Source organism: Drosophila sulfurigaster, chromosome 3 (genome assembly GCF_023558435.1).
Source record: "Drosophila sulfurigaster albostrigata strain 15112-1811.04 chromosome 3, ASM2355843v2, whole genome shotgun sequence".
Lineage (NCBI taxonomy): Eukaryota > Metazoa > Arthropoda > Insecta > Diptera > Drosophilidae > Drosophila > Drosophila sulfurigaster.
In genome coordinates, this window is record NC_084883.1 from 20,568,785 (window position 1) to 20,588,908 (window position 20,124).

Genomic DNA, 20,124 nt, shown 5'->3' on the forward strand with positions numbered 1-20,124 from the left:
TCGCTCGTTCATTCGTTGGTAGGATACGGTCAGTTAGCAAACATTATTGCGATGGGGGCAGGGCAACCTTATGACAGCGTCTCTGACACAGCTACAAAGTTTATTAGAAGCACATTTATCATAATTAACGCCACACAAGGGGGAATATCATCATCATCATGCCCCATTCAAAAACATGATCCCTCCAACATGCATGCAAGGCACATGAACTACAACAAAAGCTGATGAAATTCAACAGGCAAAATACGAGTTCAGGTCATAAAATGCCTGGAATTTCATTGTTAAAGCTACCAAAAATGCCAACGCTATGCGTCGAGTGTTGGGCCATAGGCACAACGACGACGACAACGACGACAGCTCATAAAAAGTGCTACTGCCGCACGCACTGGGAGAGGTCGGAGCAGGACAGCCAGCCAGGACACAGCACTATGACTGGCGAGTCGAGTAGGCAAAAAAAATAAGTAATAGAGCTATACTCGAGTGTGCTTGACTATGAGATACCCGCTACCCATTTTTAATGAAAGCAAAACACTGCGGTAATCATTATAAAATATACCTAATTAATATACCAAAAGTCATATTTGGTATATTGATATGGTACTACATTTAAAATATACCATAGTGTGAAAAATATATCAAATCGTCAAACAAAGCAACATAATTACACTTGTTATTTCATTTGTTGATTTGCGGAGGCGGAAGTGGGCAAACTTGATCTCCGTACTATCATAACAAAAAATTATATCTCTATCTCTTAAAACATAGTCATTTAGAGCTAGGTGTTCATACGGACGGACAGACAGACAGACGGATTTGGCTACTCAAGAATATATGTATATATCTTTATAGGGTCGAATATGCCTTCTTCTGCCTGGTACATTCATTTCCTAGAGGCACAAAGTAATAATACCCTTCTATAGTATTTGTAGCGGGTATAAAAACAGGAAAAAAGGAAATGAAGGAAAATAAAAACAAGGAATTTATGCGCCGAGCAGAGCAGAGCGGCAAATGATTCATGCGGAAATAAAGGCACTCGTGAGTGTTATAAATATTGCTGCAGCGACCACAGCGGCAGCTTCTCTGCATTCGCACTTTCCCAGTCACATTCGTAATCGCACCTTTTCCTTTTTTTTCGTTTGTGAAGTCCCTCAATTTCTTAATAGCTTACAACAGTTTAACGCCTGTTGAAGCGATTTCTTCGTGTTTGTTTTTGTGCATATTTTAATTGACACTTTGATTGTTTCGCCTCTGCAATTCACGCATGCGACTGACTGACAGCAGACCCAGTTCTTTGGAAAGCATGGCCATACAAAAGGGATGAGAACGACGACAAGTGGGGGGGTTGAGGCAGGTAGGCAAGCAACTGTTGAAGTGCGGCGCATTGCGTCGACTCACCAAATGAGCGCTCAACAGTTTGTTGCAGAGCAAACAACAGCGAGAGAACGCACGTACGGAGCGAAGAGAGATGAAACAACAGATGTGGCAGCAACATGTTGCCACAAATAATTTGTTCTCGTCTCTAGAGTAAATAAATTCATAAATAAGCAATAATTAAGTGACGATAGAACCATTGTTGAATTGATTGATGAACATAAAGAGTAGTTCGAAAGGAATATAAAATATGTTTTTTTGTGACATTCTATTAAGAATTTATTGGTAGTTTAATACCAAAATCGAGCATTCGAAGATGACACTGTTTATTGACGTATACTTTATATTTCATATTTATAATTCGTCAAGGAAATATACATAATTTAATAGTTTCCTTACCTCTATAAACTTACTAAATTTGATAAAAAAGTTTGCCACTTAACATAATCAAAATAACGCCTGAAGTTGAATTAACTATTTAAATAAATTTAATAGAAAATAATAAGTTAACAGAAGAGAATATTTAAGAAATAACATAAACAAATGCTATCCATTTCGAATAAAAGCAAAACATCAACTTTTTTTCCGATTTTTTAAAAGTATTTTGCTTGCCCAATTTTAATGGACAATCTTTTAAGTTGTTAAGAAAATTCCAAACGATTGATGAAGATTTTGAGACAAGTATCCACTGCCACTCGCTGTTGTATATTAACAACACTTATTTTATATCAACCAAATAAGTTTCCAACCACTGTGGCAACTGTCAAACTTGTTGCTAAAAACGCGCCAAAACATTAAGCAAAAGAAAACAGAGCGAGCACAAAAAAAAAAAAACGACCCAAATGCGCACCGCAACAGTCAACACTGCAGTCATCGCAATGAGTAATTTTCACCACCCACCAAAACTAGGCAGCCTGGTTCCATCCATCCAATCCATCGAAACCTCCGCACCACACCAGTCAAAGTACTGGCTCAGCTGTCAGCAGAAGAAAAACTCACCTGTTAGGCGCAGGATGCCTGGCCAGAGGCAGCTTCTAGGCAGCCGAAATAATGGTGAATTCAGAAAGCAGCTCGGCACAAAACGGCAACGGGCAACGGGCAACTTGGCTCGTCTCTCGGTCAAAACAGTTGCGACGCGACTAAGGAACGTAACGGACGTGCGAGCGCTGAAACAAAAACTCAAAGTGAAACATTTCTGAAATAAATATAAATGTTTAAAAATAATACAAAATTTAAAAAAAATATATATTACTTAAAAATATGATCAAAAATTTGTGAAAGTGAATAAAAAACGAAAATTTTTGAATTTGTTTAAATTGCAAAATATAAATAAATGTGTGTTGAGTTTCGGTTGTGCGAATTGCATTTGGCAAAGTTCGGTCGAGTCATCAGTTCGTCGACAGCTCTCGAACCCATCGAACGTGTTAAATAAATCGGAATTCAAATAAAGTGTGTGTTTAAACCGAATCCGGTAAACAAAACAGTTAACAATAACGTAGTATAGATAGCTTAGCTAATAACACTAATGTACATACAACTATTGCATTCACTGCTCGACAATAATTCCAATTCTTAAACATTTTGCACGCACCTTTCATGCATTCGAAAACCTTTCTAAGATTCTGTAAACTGCATTTGTAAATAACTTATTTTTAACTAGAAATACTTAGGCTACTTTCATGCTGAACGAGGCGCTTTATCGCATTGTTAACGATTTGAATTTTCGGCCTTTTTGCTTTTCACTCTTGATTATCATTTTGAACATCTATTATATCTGCCGGCTCTGGCGCATCTCGCCCAGGATCGAGCCATTGCCACGTAAGTATTCCCCAGACTTTTCCTCTTCTTTCTCGCTTTCGGTTTTCTTTCTTCGTTTGCTATGTCTGCGCTCAATTAGTTCGGTTGACAGTTGAAACTTAAATTGCATTTTGTGAAACTTGCAGGACACTAATTGCATTTTGCGCTGTGACGAACAACGCATGAAATCACAAATGTTAGACAGAGAGAGAGAGAGAAAGTGAGGCCTGATAAGGGCTCGCTTATCAAAGTGTAGCCAACCACCCACACACATTAGAAATTCTGCTGATAAGCAAATACGCAACAATGCACACAGCAGTGATAAGACAACAATGGCAAAATCACATTTCCAATAGTTTTGGCTACAACAAAGCTACAAATTCAATGAGCCAATAAATTGACGTACATGGAAGCCAATGTAGCATATGCAATGGCCACAAATAGTTGAATATAATTGAGACGGAAGCCGAAGCTAAAGCCGAGCTGAAGCTGAAGCTGTGGCTTAGCCGGATTCAAATTGATTAATATTGAAATGAAAAGACAGACAGACAGGATGGATACTGAATTGTATCTATTACACATGTTATATATTTAGTTACACTCGCACTCACACACACACACACACACCTGACAAAGCTGTTTAGCTTTTGTTCTCGATTGTGCAATGCGAACAGCTTGCAGTATCAAGTATACGCAGAGTATGTGTGTGTGGCTACCAACGTCATACGCATCACATACGTCAGTGTCAGCGCTGTTGTCGTTGCCGTTGTCGTTGTTATAGTGTTTTTGCTGTTTTTGTTTTAATAGTCCGAATGGGAGACTCGCACAATTGTGATAACATGCGAGACGTTTGCTTTGTTTAGGGCCCGGCCAGCATGCATTAAGCCTTCCAGGCAGCTGTCAGCCACATTAGCTAGCAACTACACAAGAGAACCCTTTTCAGTTCACAACAATAACAATAAGCATTCCTTTTTTTTAAGTCTTCATTTGTAGCAAAACAAATACCAAATAGATTTCCCATTCTCTTTCTCTTAACTGTTATGCCTTTTAGCATTCCATAAGCTTACACATTGCTTACACATTTATAGCACACATTAAGATTGTGTATCATTAGAGCAACTTAATACTGTTAACAACTTCATTTACAGCTGCAGCTACATCGAGTGCCGAAAGCCAGCTGGAGTCGTGTTTATGCCGTCGCAACCCTTTTGAACCAATTAACGAAATGGCCAATGAATAACGAAACAAAGTGTGCGGAAAATAATTTAAAACAATTAGTTTTAACTGCGATCTGTGAGTGCATCTGACGACGCTTGACTCCTTTCTTTTGTTGTGACAACATAAAAAAGCATAACAGACAGCAAAGCACAACGAAAAATGTCTCAACTAAGGGACATTTGAATTGAAATAAAAAACAACAAAGCAAAAAAAAGAAAAGTACGAAATCCACTCTAAGTGCTGTTAACGGAATCAGCTTTTAGGTTGGGCCACAACTTTTCCGACGTTTTCTTTTCGAGCGCATTGAAATGCAACATTTATTTGGCACCAACAATTCGCGAGCTCTTTGGCCAAGGACATTTGGGTATCCTTACACCTTCACTTTGCGTTAATCATCTTCAAAAGTTGTGGCGTCGTCGTGTATTAACGTTTTCATTTCGATTTTGAATTTACTACTAAAAAAAAGCGGAAAACGAATACAAACAAATTCGTGTGTGTATGTGTGATTAAAAATTAAACGAAATAATAATCTAAATATAAATCGTCGTGTAAACAAAATATAAATAAAATATTTATCAAAATGGCAATGGAATGGATAACAGCCATGGACAAGCGGTGAGTTCTCAAGGACATTTTAAATCTATAAATCAGCTTATTTATTTGCATTTCTACGTAGTAATAAAGTGAAAAAATGAATACTAAAGCATTGAAGGATTGTGTGTAACATGGAAATGCAGCAAATACATTTTATGCGTACATGAGTAACGAGCAGCTTAGAGAATTGGAGACTTAGTTGTCATAGATTTTATAGATAGCAAAGGAAAAAAAGAAAGAAATCTACGGATTAGTGTGAGACTGTAAGATAAAAGCAAAAGAGTGCGGCAATTTTTCGATAATATACTCTATTAATATACTGAGAAATATCAAAATATACTATTAGTTTACTGAAAAAATATTAAAATGTACTAAAGACTTTATTTGGTATATGATGCACTATTTATACAATACTATTATTTCTATAATATACCATATTAATATACTGAAAAGTATCAAAATATTCTGAAGCCTATACTATATTCGAAATATACTAACGAATGTGTTGGACTGTATGTCAAAAAGGAAATCGATGCGGTATTATTCATATATTATATATTACAAAATTAAAAAGAAAATAACAATTCATACTAAAAGGTATATTTGGTATACGATTTACTATAACATACAAAAAACCAGTCTGCAGCAGCCTTTTTTTTGCCATATAGAATTATTTCTTAAATAACTTCTACACGGTTGTATACATACATATGTATATGTATATACATTTGCTGTATGCACGAAGTTATGCGTAGCGGATATAGAAAGCATGAAAATTGTACATTTTGAAAGTAAAAGTGTTTTAATAGACTGTTGAACAACGACTTTAATTTTAATAGTCATTTGACATTTCTAGAGTAATGAACTTTTTTTTGTCTAGTCATTATATTCAAAATTATTCCCTAGCTATTTGCAATTAATTTGTGTCTGTCACAAAGTTAATTAAAAGCTAACTTGCCTTCTCACTCTTCAATAGTCTGAAGCCTCACCTACAACGAGTCAAGCACCTAATTGTAGTTCTTGGCAAACATAAAAATATTTCCACAAAAAACTTGCCTCTCATTTAAGGCGAAAAAACAATGTAATTGCCATCAAGTTTTATTTTTCATACTTTGCGAAGCATGAAAGTAATTTTTCCATAAGAAAAGTTGCAAAATTATACGAAAAGTTGTGTCTGAGTGCGTGAAATATGACTGCTTATCAAATAAATTACAATTTAAATTAAAACGTAAAATGAAATGATGATTCAAGCTTGAAATTAACAATTGTTGTTTAATTCAATTTTAAATTCATAAGTTTGCACTGTTTTTGCTCTCTCAGTTGAGCAAATGTTTGCAATGAATGAATGAATGAATGAAAAGTCAGTTGCTGCTGCGTATACGTAATATTTGAAATGTTTGTATCATGCTCGACATTCATCTGTCAAAAGACAGCAACAACTGTGTCCTCCCATTAATTCATGCTTCAACACAGCTGGCTGCCATGAGTCAGGACAACAGGCAACAGGCAAAAGGCATCAGGATTCGGGCGAAAGCAAATCTAAATCCAAATGCAGGACACGGCTTGCTTCAAATTATACGCTTTATTAAATTACAATGCCAAATTTTAAGCTCTATTCTTGAGCTAAATGCAATTATATTACAAAGCTGCTGGTCACTTGCCCATTTCTCATCTCTCCTCTTTTTCTGTGTATTTCACTTTTTTTTTTAAGTCTCGAGTCTAGAGTCTAGAGTCCTGCCACGCGGTCCTTTCCAGTTGATTAGCGCACTGAAGCAGCGAAAATTGAGAGGCAGCAAATAGCTCAAATAGAAATTGGAGGGATTCAATTTTTCAAGGGCCGCACTCAAGCGAAAATTGTGCTCATTACAAGCTGTTTACAGTGCAAAAGTTTTCATGGCCTTCATCGTTTAGAGGCGTGATCGACTGGCAGTTCACTGCGTAAACATGTCTGGCTGAACTTTCGTTGTTGTTGTTCTCGTTATAGTTGCTCTTGATGTTTTTGTTTTATGTTATGCACTAGTTTTATTGCTGCCAGAGTATGTCATGATTATTAAACTTGTGTTTTCATTGGCTATAAAGATTGAGGGTTTCACTGGATGCGATGTAAATGCAGCTCAAGTATTTTCAGATTTGTTTTTCATGAGGTAAACATTTACTGCTAAGCACTGTGAACTATATACTTTAGTGTTAGCTTTATAGAATAGCTCGAGTATTTTCGGATTTATATTAATTTGTTTTTTATTGGGAAAACATTTATTGTTATGCAGTATTAACTATATAGTTTATTTTTATATATGTGCAATAATGTTTATATTTGATTGTCAATATCGGTTTCCAGAGCATTCGATTTCGTGTTAAATATGTATAATAAACTTATATTTTAGGTATGCGCTGGGCATCTAATTACACCGAATGTACAGACAAAAAGACACTTAAAATCAAGAGAGGCCATTCAACAAAAGAAACTACGATTGTTATGATATGTGTATAATATGGTCCCATTTACAACAGTTTTGTTATAACTAATTTTAATATTTATTTATATATGCAAGGTTATATAAATAAATAAACTCGAAAACACTTAAACTGCATTCACAGCCAAATTTATAACTAAACTGTTGTAAATGGGACCATATTATACATATATATGTATATATTTTATTATATGTGTAGCAAAAAATGAATGAAAAGGTTTCAAATATTAATGATTTATACTTCCAAAACACTTTTCAGTTGACTCTAATTAACAGAATTAAAGATTACACATCAGACGACTTAGATAAAGTTTAAAATAAAAAGTTTATTTACATACCTTTTAATAATGGCATTAGTATAAAGTAATTGTAGTTCTAAAAGTTTCGATATTTTATAGATATCTTGTCATGTTAATGGAATGAATAAGTTTGAGAATTTTCAAGAATTTTTATTATAGTGTATAGTAAGTAGATTTTTTCTTATTTTAAACTCACAGATATATTTAGAAATTGAAAATGAAAGATTTAATTCTTATGACAAAATTCTTCTAAACTGTGATAGATAAATTAAAGCTGTGCTGAAGCTTTTATGCGAAAAATTCTCCAGAGTAACACAATCCCTTATGCTGACTCCCACTTAAGTACAGGGTACAACAACTAGCCATTCATGTGCTACTCCTTTTTGTGTCGACGTTTAAGTGCAGGCATCATTAACACAAGTGGTAGCCTAGCGAACGGGCTAAGCATCGAGACGAGCTGAATAGAAGATGGTGGCAAGTAGCTGCTACTTGTATTTCAGTGCAAAATGCTGGCACGTCCCGAAATAGCTGCAATAAAATGATATCCCGAGGCGTGACTGGCCTAGCCACGCCCTAAAAGCCTTGAGCGCCCACTGCAATCAATCAGAACTTTTGGCCGCTGGCAGTTGGAGCTCGGGCTTAAGTGAACAGCGTGTCGTCCACGGCAACGGCAACCTGCCCAAAAATCAGAGGGATACACAAGGTTAGGTCAGCTTTGCAAAAAGGTCAAGAGCAAAGGGCTCTCTAAACACACACATACTCGCACACTCGCTTACACACATACATTTATTGTTTGCTTTGTGCAAATATTTGTATTTTCCGCATTTGTTAAACTCTCGCTTTTTGTTGCCAAACGATTTTCTATTTGCACAATGTTCGCAATAATAAACAGCACGTTCAGCAATTCAAAAAAGTTGCAGGTTTGCAGCTTAGACAAAGGAATTTTTGCAAGCAACATGCATAATTGAAACGTTTTTCAGCAAAACTGAAATTTACATTGTGCACTGAGAGAAAAAAGGTTGGGCAATAAAACAACGTCAAAGTGTCGAAATTGTCGCACCGCAATTGCCGCAAAATAAATGATTTAATTTACAAGCAAAATTAATGGCTGCCGTTGCAAAGTCACGCAAGCAAATCTTTTCGCTCGTAATGCGGCAATTTGGCATATCAGAGAAGCGAGATAAACAGACAGAAAGAGAGGGGAAAGAGAATGGAGAGCAGAGACAGTGAGTTATCCACAGGATAGCCAAGACAGGTGGCTGCTCTTGATTCTCCTCTAGCCACTGGCAATTGATATTGATGATGCTTTGGAAGCAGCACCGAATGCTGTTGCCCTAGTCCTGTGGCTCAGCTTGAGCTAACATATATTTATCATACGCCACGTGTGCAGCTCGATAAAAGCTTCATGCATATATTTCGAGCAAAAGTTAAGTTATTTATGCTGCCGCTTTCTGACGGTTGTTTTACTTGAGTATGCTGCTGCTGCTATGTTTGCTTACATGGCAATTATAAAAAAGCAGCTTTGCATTTTGTAAAACCACAAAATGCTATTATAATAAACAACAGGAGAACAACCGCGGGCTTGCGCCTCAACGCGCGCTTCCGGTTTTTGCCAGCCCCTAGGAGTTTCAACTTCTGTGCCTTCTCCTCCTCCTACCTTTATTTAGTATTTTACATCCTGGCATATAGACATGGCACTTAGCCGTGCCGCTGTTTGGTTAACGACAACAACCGACGCCCAGTCGCTCTCTGTGGGCTCTCAAACAACCGTGGCCTATAAATTATGTATGAGTGGGCCAAAGACAGTCAGGAAACGGCTCACCTTCAAACTGAGACTGGCTGGCAAAAGTTACTCAACGCCCAATGCCAAAAAGTAGACTCTACAAAATATTAAAGTTGCTTTCTCTGCCCACACAAACACACACACAGCAGACAAGCAACTACATTTCATTGAAAAGCTGCTTTGTTGGTTTTGATTTAGAGTAAAATTTCACTTGTTTTACTCTGTCGGCTTTATGGAATTTTTAATTAGCCAAAGAACACAAAGATTCCAGTTACAAGTTCAGAGTGTGAGCGAAGGCGAGCAAATGAGGTAATCAAAATGAAAGAGATGAGAGCAAGAAACGAGCGAGATAGAAGAGTGTCTGTCAATTTGCTCTTTTACTGTTTCATAAATTTTGAAATGCAGCTGAGCGCAGCAACAATATCCAAATGGATACTTAAACTTTGCATTCTTATTTCGAATAAACCGGGCTATAAAAGCATCTTGAGAAATTGAGCAACCAAACTGGTTTAAAAAGATTAGAGGCCATTTAAATTTTCTGCTGTTTTGCAATTTATTTTCTTAAAATTGTTTAAAGAATTGCATGATTTTTAAGCAACTGAAAAAGATATCTACTTCCAAAAGACATTACTTTATAAAAGTGTTGAATATGGCAAATTATAAGTTTTAAATTTAAAGATTATTTAACTGAACTTTCATGAATAGCTTTAAAATATTTGTATGGCACTTTTCAAGCAATCGCTGATTTAGTAGCCGCAGTTGATTTAAGTAATACTTTCAGCTGGTATCATTTAAAGTGCTGTCAATGGACTTCGCGTTCAACATGGCAGCAGACATTCGAAATCCGTGCTGAACACGTTCGCTACATTGCCACAAATTGTGGCAGCAATGTGGCAGTTTGAACCACTTGGCAGAAAGAGAGTGAATTGGAGAAGGCCAAGAAGTAGAACAAGAACACGAACAAGCACCGAAAGTAAACTTGTCTAAAGTTGAACACTTGGCAATTAGTTGCTTGGCTCTTCTTGACTTTCACCTTCATCTTCTCGTGCTTTAGCCAAACATCCGTTTCCGGCCCTGCGATTCGATGCGATGTGGCTGCTCTGACCCATGCTCATAAGTATTTATTTATGCATTTTTATTTTAACAAAAACATTAAAGAACAAAGGGAAACAGACTGAGTTATATTTGCATATTTAATTTGAGCACAAGCCATTGCCAAATGGCATTCAATTTGTTGTATTATTCCCTCCAAGTTATTTTATTTATTTTTTTTTTTTAATTTAAGCATTGTTGTGTTTTTCATTTGCATTTCTTTCGATGGCATTTTTTCATATTTCTCTGGCCTTGCTCGCACGTTGCAAACCCAACCAGAGCGTCCTTTGAATGGCACTGATTTAAAAACTGCAAATACTCATTCCCCCCTTCCTATTACGTCTCCATCTCCATCTCCGATTCCCATTTCTCTCATTTCTTGTGACTTTGTCCTTTGTGCTGACATTTGTGGGCAGTCTATTAGGCCCCATTGTTCTGCGCACTTGAAGTTCTTTAATAGTTCCCCCCATATTTTATATTGTGCTTTTTAAGAATTTTTCCGCAAGTGCAATAAAACTTGATTTATTATAGATTTACCAGCAAGTGAGAACAGTAGAAAAATTAAATGTTAGAAATTGAAATGTGGAGGTTAAAAAATGTAAAATGGAAAACCAAAAATAGGACAATATTTATAGCTAAATATTATGCAAATTTGAATCCATTGAACTGAATTGAATAACATCGTTTAGTTATTGAAATGCAATCAATAATTTTGTTTATTGTTGTTAAATGTGAAACTGTAAAACCAAAAATAAGGTGATATTAATACACAAATAATTTCCGAATTTTAATTCAAAATGAAATATTGATCTGAATTGAATAAAATAATTCAATTATTGAAGTCCATTGCGAAAATGCAAAGCTAACAGGCAAGAAAGCTACTGAAGGCTAAGTTTGGTATATTGAAATTGTGCTACGTTCAAAATATACCATAAGTTACCAAATATATCAGATTGTCAAAATATAACATAGATTACTAAATATACAAGATTGTCGGCCAAAGCAGCTATGAACTTATTGCGATTCAGGAATAAGAAATACTGTATTTATTATTATATGTACCGAATAAAATAAATAAAATTATAGAATCAATCAACAAAATAGAAGATTTTGGCATAAATATAAAATTATTTGAGCTGTAAAACTTTACCTTAAAATACATTTCAAATATTATTAAATTATTGAATTTTTTTTTATAGTTTAACCGGGTAGAATATTAATATTTTATTACCATGCAAATAAAAAGAAAACAAATGCATTCCAGCATTGGAATTCTCTAACGAATAAAAGTTTAAAGCTAAAGCTAAGCCATGAATTTATATGTATTTAATTTAGTTTGTTGACATTGCGTGTTTGTTATTCTTGTTCCGTATCGTTGCAGTCCTTGTGATCGGAATTTACGTGATGTGGAACTAATATCCTGTCGGTTGCGTCGCGTGGAGCCGTTGTGTCGCCTGCCAGGGTCAGCCTTGCAGCAGCTGGCCATGTGCGGTTTCTACGAGGACTTGGAGAAGGGCGTCACACGTAAGTGGCATTATTGCATTAATTATGAATGCACAAATTCCTCTTCCTCTTCTTTTTTTTTTTGTTCATAACTCATCATCGTCGGCCTCTTAATTTTTATTTTTACCAAAATTATTTTCATTTCACGCTCTTTCACAGTGTTTCGCGCCGGGGAACAAGGACGCTTCTGGTATGCGGTGTTGGGTGGCTCTCTGGAGGTGCGCTACCACGCGCATAGCGATGCCGATGGCAAGGTAAGTGCACCCATAAATATGCAATGCATAGCTTCTATAACGAATACGAACACATATATAAAGTATGCATATACCTACACATCTGCACACACTCTCGATTGAAGTGCATATGTAGAATAGTGTGAGGTGCATTGTCTGACATTTTTTGAAGCGAGCGAAACGAAACTTGCTGTCGTGTCATGCGAAAACAATGCACAGTTTGAACAATATAATTGATGGCGATTATATATCCAGGATACGCACAGTGAAACACACAAGACACAACAAAAAATAATAAGTGATAAAGCTTGGTAGTGGTTGAGTGTGCTTGACTGTTTGATACTCGTTAACCAGTTGTAATAATGGAGTGCAGCATTATTGAATTAGGAAATTACTTAAAATGTATAAATTATAAAGAGTAATAATATAGATCAAGAATAATATGAATATATAAATGCTGTTCTTATAAGTCTGATAATATTGAGCAAGAATATCCATAAATATTAATTGATTATAAATCGTTTAAACTTGGCTGAAATGCAACGTTATTGATGTGAGTTATTGAATTATTGAAATTATAAAAATTGATAAATGTATCAATGCTGGTGTTAAAAATCCTATCTTCTTCATATGCTGAGCAAAAATATTTGAAGTTTCAAATTCTAAATTCTAGAATTTGAAGCAAAAATGTAAATTCAAAATTTTTGGTTTTCAAGCCCCACTTTTCTCTCTGTGCAGCTTATGCACACAGGTTTGATACTCACTAAGCTTTAATTCCCTGCGGCAAGCTGTGCTTACCGGGTATAAAGAGAACTGTTATGCATGGATGAGCTGAAAACGATGAAGGAATTGGCGATGCAAAGCGGGGCAGATCGAGGATTGCATGTTCAATATGTCCTTTCGATTGCCAACAGTGCGATGTGGGTTTATCAACTGTGTGAATGTGTGTGTGTGTGTGAGTGTGTGTAGTTGTAGTTGTAGTTTGGTCTGGTTTATAACCCTGCGGCTTGCCTTTTATCTGTCGTTATGTCCCCAAAACTGCTGACAGCGGCATTGTGCATTCAGATCCTTGTGGCATGCCTCAATTCCCTTCTTCGCTTTCTCCCGCCTCTCTCTCTCTCTAACATTCTTCGCACACAATTCATTCCTGTACAAATTTCTGTGTATCGTTTTTTTTTTTCTATTTTTCCAATTTTTTTCTTCTTTTTGCTGGTGCTTTTGTCCGGGCCCGCAGAGCCACACAACCAGCCACAGCACATTAATTTCCGCTCGGATATTGGCCAGTCGTTTTTACAGCCTCTGTCGATGCCATTTTTGCTGTAGCTGTCGCTTTTCCTCCTCCTTCTTCTTCTGCTGCCCATAGAACGAGTTCATTTTTTGCATGCTCTCGCTCTCTCTCTCTCTCTGTGTGTGTGTGTGTGTGTGAATGTGGACCCAAAAGGTGTCGGCTAATTGAAATAGGCGCTTCGACAAGCCATCCTAGTGTATTAGCCATCCATGTGAGTGTGCAATAGAAATTTAAGCATTATGAATAAGTGGGCCATGAAGGACGAGCACGAACTCAAAGCTAATCAACGCTGCGGTTTCCATCCGTTCGACAGTGAAATTGCATTTCATCGTCCTCATTCCCAACTGCAATTTAACGCTGTTTTTGCCAACAACAGCTCTATATGCAGATGCTAAGGCCAATCGATGAGAGTTGTGAGTTGTGTGCTAACCATGTTCATTTTGGAGGAATTACGAAGCTTAATTAAAAACTTGCTAAATTCATTTATTTATTGCACTATTAGTGTATTTATATCCCACTATAAATTTAGCATTTAAGCAGTTTATGTTAATTATAAAACAATATTTAAGCTGCAAACTCGTAAGCTTTATTTAGCGAGAGAGATATGCTGGAGGATGTATAGAATATATACAATAAATGTATGTCAAAATATCATTCAATTATCGCATCATCATTGGGGCATTAGGTTTATAATATTTGGGAAAATTAAATACAAATTTATTTCAATTTATCCAAATAAATTATACACAAGCTTTATTTAATGCAAGTTTAATTAACAAATATATTATATTATATACAGATTACATGTTTGTAATATACTTTATCGAAGTAACATTCCATCTTGAGATTAAATTTAGTAATATTTAACTTAATTTAACAAAATATATTTTTCAAACATTCCATTGACTTTTAATGTTCTTTTCCTCACTCACTTTCCTTTCAAATGGAACACAAATCTGCATTAATTATGCTGAATATTCTAAAATCCTTAATGTAGTTTCTCAGCTTAAAATGAATAGAAATCTGCAATATAACTAATTCTATATTCTGTGGAATTTCTACAGTTTAAGTTAATACTTGTCGTTTCTCAATACCTTCTTTATTGATTCTCAAATACATATAATTAAGGAATGTTTTATTTAGTTTGACCGCATAAATTACTGCAGCAACTTTTAATAAAATTGTTTAGACTTCTTGTTTAAAATGAATATAAATCATCAATGCTGTAGAGTTTGGACAAATTATTAGCTTAATATTGGTGATGATGTCAAAACTAAATAATATTTTTTGAAAAAGTGATATTATTATTATTATTCAGTTATTATTATTATTCAATATTATTCAGTTTTGACATCATCAATACTGTCTTTATTCATTTAATTTAATTTTAAAAAAATAGAATTCAATTGAGCGCATAAATTATGCAAAATTTCTAGCGTCTTTTAATGCAATTTTGGCGTCTCACTCCGAACTTAAATTGAATAAAAATGTAGAATATGATAAACGCAGAGATTGAAACGCAGTCGAGTTTGCCACCGAGTTTCAATGTCCGAGTCATTTTACTGACCTAATTTCATGCTTGGTATTTGCATAATTTTTCACTTGATTTATTTAGAGGGAAAAACATTAGAAAATTTGCCAGAGGCGAGCGGCGGCAATTATATAGCCATAAATTATGCATAAATTTGTGTTGCGGGCTAAAGGCAAAAAATGTTGTTCTGGCTGCGGTGGTAACTGTATTTGACACTTGATAAAAATGAAATGTAAAGAAAAAAGATGAAGCGAAACAAGGCAGAAAATTTAATGAATGAGCGGCGCAAGCGTTAAAGTTAAAGTTCCACGATGGATCACCGTCGTCTGCCATGTGTGTGTGTGAGTGTGTTGAGTGTGGCGTGCGACACGCAAAACCCAATTTCATATCTCGAGCTAAATATAAATAGAAGAAGGGAAAAGCCAAAAAAAAGAAGAAGTGAAGCCTGAGCAGCAAACACACAACAAACAAGAGCAAACATAACAAAGGGGGAAATAGACAAAGGGGAGAGACAGACGAACATACTCTCTACACTCTAGACCTATCAATAGCCACACAATTAATTTCAAGTGGTGTGCGGTGGAAATCAGGGGGAAGTGAACTCATCATCAGAAATGAAAAAAAAAAACAATATAGACAACGCTGCGAGTTGAAATATTTTTCGAAATACAAAACAAATTTATGTGCGACTTGCAGTCAGCGTCCATTTGGTGTGAGTTCCGCTCAACCGGATTTCCCTCCCAGAGCTCACGTGATGGAGCAGAACAGCAGAAGAGGGAAAGGGGAAGAGTGGATTGTGTTTGACTGCTTGATGATTTGAACTCACGTCAGCTAATTTTGATCTAATGAAATACGAGTACGAGCAGCAGCAACAGCAAACAACAGATACAAATTGCAATACATTTGTAAGAGTCTTGCCACAACTTGTCCAAGTCAAGGGCGTGTGGGCGCATGGAACGTAAGAGTGGGCGTGGCTGCAGCCACTAATTAGAGCACCTCTATAAGCCGTTATAATGGAATACGATTCAGAGTTAGTGCAGTGCAATGGCCAAGCAAAAGTCTAAGTGCGGCCTTCAACTTAGTACAAGTATCTAGTAGCTTGTATCTTGTATCTATTAGTTGATAGTAGCTCGCTTGTAGCGCTGTCTTGAATTACACAATTAATCTTTCTTTGTGTATGTGTGTGTGTTGCTTTTGCTGTTGCTGCTGACACGGCTCCAATTAATATTATGATATAATTATAGCCGGCACCGCCTGGCCATCAAATTAGCCTCGCTGCGGCCGAGTATGTTTTTAAATGTTTTTCCTAAACTCATCAAACTAATGAAAATGTTTTCAAAAAAAAAAAAAAGATGAAATGAAAAAAAAACTCAACTCTACCGAACCCACATATAATTAGACGTCATTAGGCACCCCAAGCAACTTCCTTCTTCTTTATAAAGTCGAGAGTATTTGCTATGGTATCGTTTCATACATACATATATCGCTTTGTATCGCATCGTTTCGTTCCATTTGATGGCCACCCAGCACGAGCAGCACATCAATTTTCAAGTTCATACGACCACTTTTTAAACGTAGGTGTTAGCACTTGGCAGCTTTACGACTTTTCTAACGGAGAAAGCATAAGAAAAATTGTCAACGAGCATTTTGTGGGCGACAGTTCACACTTAAAGTTGATGCCGGGTTTCACATTTCATATTCGAGCAGTGAAATGCCATCCACATTTAAAACTAGCACAACTCAAGAGTGTTGACCGAGAGCAAGTATCGAGTACACGATGAGAAAAATAGTGAAACTAGTCAAAGAAATGCATTATGAGTTGTTTGAATTGGATTTTTGAATGCAAGCATTTAAGACAATACAATTTAAAAATTTAATTTAAAATTAAGGGAAGATTATTTTCATTTTGTGCCAACAGGAAATGTGAATAATTTTTTAAAGAAATCATATTATGTGGCCAAAAACGACTGCAACTGTCAAGTCTTAATTGTTTTAATTGGTATTTATTTAACCCTATGGTATATGATACCATATCCCATGATATATATTGAATTGCTAATTGTTTTCGTTTGTATATTTTTAACTTTATGGTATAACTTATATATTATTACCAAATAGAGTATTGTTGGTATATTTTTGAGTATTTTGAATTAATGGTATTTTCTAACGATATAAGAGCTTCCAGACTGATTTGCTGTGTTGAAATCGTTTAGCGTGTATCTCTAGCTTTCTTACAAGACACGTTCTTAAATCAAAATTTGTACTAAAAAAAATACCAACATATTAGGATAGTAAGTTTCCATCTTTTTCTCCCTGTGTAAGAGCAACCCAATTTTAATAATGCAGCTTCTCCAGCAACTCGCAATTTCCGTCTCTCTCGCCAAAAAGCCGGAAGCATTCCACTTTTGGGCAAAAAAAAATATAAGAAAAAAGACGGAGCAAGCAAAATAAACAAATACTGTTGGCCTCTTTAAGCATCGACATTCCGACTTCAAGCTCAACGTCATCGGCCCCATTTGGAAATGTTTAATTAGTTAATAAGTCGGAGCCATGGGAACTGCGTTTAGCCAAGTTCGTCAAACTTAATGACCATCATTTGCATACATCGACTTTTCCATATATGCAAAACCTGTAAATTGACGTTGTGGAGCTGTAATCAAAAACGAGGGGGAAAAAAGAGAATTAGAATTCAAATTCGAATCAGAATCAAAAACAGTTTACGACCAGCAGACAATAGATTGAAAAGTCGTTAATCAAAATGTGTTTACAGCTAGCGGCATGTCGATTGTCAATGAGTTCGTTGGTTCTTCAGTCAGTCAGACAGTAAGTCAGAAAGTCGGAAAGTTCGTTAGTGGTAAACAGTGAGAGGCTGGCAATTTCCTTTCGGTCGTCTATCTAATCTTGTGCTGTAATTAAACCACATTTACACACACTAACTGCCAATTAATAGCTGTGCAAACAGTTCGAAAGAAAGGCGCACAGCTGAAAGCAAAATAAAGAACTTAACCAAATGAATAGAACAACTGCGAGTATATTTAGTTGTTTATGGTGTAATGATATTTGCTGATAAGGCTGGTTAAATAAGATGTTTGATAATAGTAGTTGTATATAACAGTTTGGCTACTTTGAGTGCCTTCATTATTTAATAAGATCAATAAATAACAAAAGCTTTTTATAATGGTTTAACTTTTGTTTGAAATCTTTCAAGTACATGAGCAATACAGTTCTATAAAGTTTCTTAAAAGGTTAGCTCGCTCAAGGTCAATCAACTCTGCAATATTATTTATAATAATCATTTTCCTAAGCTGATTGATATCTTTAGACATTAAAAAATGAATCAGATAAACTGCACAGCTTTCTAGAAATCGTTCAAAGATGAAACGCATTCCGTCAAGAGTCATATTTAATTTCAAATTCAAAACAGAAAGTTACCCTCTGCAGCTGCTACTGTGCACGTTGCGGCTTAAGTATCACTTTTCAGCTAGTGTCATTGTGCGAGTCATTGACTGCTGAAGATTATGCCCATCACTTGTGTTTGACGAGCAAACACACACCGAACTGAGCCGGGGAAACGCTTGCAGCGTTGGCGGCTACTTGAGACAGCTATAACGACAATTTGTCGCTTTTCATTAAAGCCAATGCGACAGAGAGACAACGAAAGAGAGAGAGAGTGATACACAGAGAGAGAGGATAGAGACAATGACATCTTCCGAACAGGAACACAACACACACAGATTGGGGGGAAATGTAAATGTAAACAGTCAACAATCAGAGCAATATGCTCACGTCTTGACTCGATGCTGCTGCTGTTGCTGTTGCTGCTGCTGTTGTCAAACAAGTTGCAGAGCGATCGCATTGAAGTAGACCCACATACAAAGTGAATGAACAAATGAATACTCAGACAATCATATTCACGCGTGTATCTGTGTGTGTGTTGTGTATGCGCTTGTGCGCAGCCGAATGTATCTTTTGGATACTTTTGCTGCCGCTACAGAAATTAATACGTGCTGAACACTTCAGCAGCGAACACACACAACTCGCTGCTTCAGTCCGAGTCGAGTTGCTAGCGAGTCGCGTCGGTCTGGCTTGAGTCTCAGGTTGAGATTGGAGATTCGAAGCGAGTGCGAGGCGCCGGTAAAAGAAGTATCTGTATCTCATAGGCATAGCCACAGCTATGGCTATAGCTATAGCTTATCTCATTTTACTTTCAAAGTAATCGAAGTTAACGAGTGTTCCGCATGTGAGGCGTCGTCTTCGCTGTCGTTATTTCATTAACATCTTCAACGTAGGCGTCTTACGATCCACGCGCGGGCGTATTCCAAGTTCCAAGTTCCACGTTCGCTGCTCAACGTTGTTGCGTGTGTAAATATTTATATAGCAACCGCAAAAGAAAACACACACACAAAAAAAGCACCGCGAAAATAAAGCAGTTAAATTATTATGGCTGTAAATGCAATATCGAAATACCTGTACGAGTTGCATTGCCAATAACGAAAGCGAGTGCGATTGTTTATGCAACAACAACAAGTGTAATTGTTATTAACAATTTATGGCCTAAAAATACAAATACAAAAGCAGTGTACGCAATTGCAAGTGAATTATTTACGAGTGCATTCATTAATCAATACAAAGGCCAGCCAACAAAATATGTGGAAATAGTTGTTCAAATTCAAAATCAAAGCACTGAAAACATCAACTTTCAACAACAGCTGAAACAAAACATCAAATGGATACCAACTATTTAGGTTAGTACAACTATTTTGTTTACTTTACAAAGAAACAATTGCCAGGTTATAAAGATAAGCAAAAACAACTTCATTCGCCACAACAGTGGGTTGTATAAGTATTCTCACAAGTGACAGTGGGTAGTCAGAGGGAATTTATTGCCACATCCGGTCAAATAATGACTAAGAAACAGCAATAAAACCAACAATTTAATTT

General features: G+C 36.1%; 1 protein-coding gene across 4 annotated transcripts in view; it reads left to right on the forward strand.

The window, feature by feature from the left end:
• Positions 1-2,642: 2,642 nt before the first annotated feature.
• The window catches only part of LOC133839908 (rap guanine nucleotide exchange factor 4), an 81,984-nt gene continuing 64,502 nt past the window's right edge, over positions 2,643-20,124 (forward strand). For 2 of the 4 annotated variants that reach the window (XM_062271546.1, XM_062271547.1), the window contains exons 1-4: positions 2,649-2,842; positions 4,317-5,001; positions 12,010-12,152; positions 12,291-12,385. In XM_062271546.1, the coding sequence (XP_062127530.1) occupies positions 4,967-5,001; positions 12,010-12,152; positions 12,291-12,385 (273 nt within the window). In that variant the 5' untranslated portion in view covers positions 2,649-2,842; positions 4,317-4,966. Of the gene's footprint in view, positions 2,843-4,316; positions 5,002-12,009; positions 12,153-12,290; positions 12,386-19,324; positions 19,929-20,124 lie in introns of those variants that run through there. The other 2 variants (XM_062271548.1, XM_062271551.1) reach the window with 2 other exon arrangements.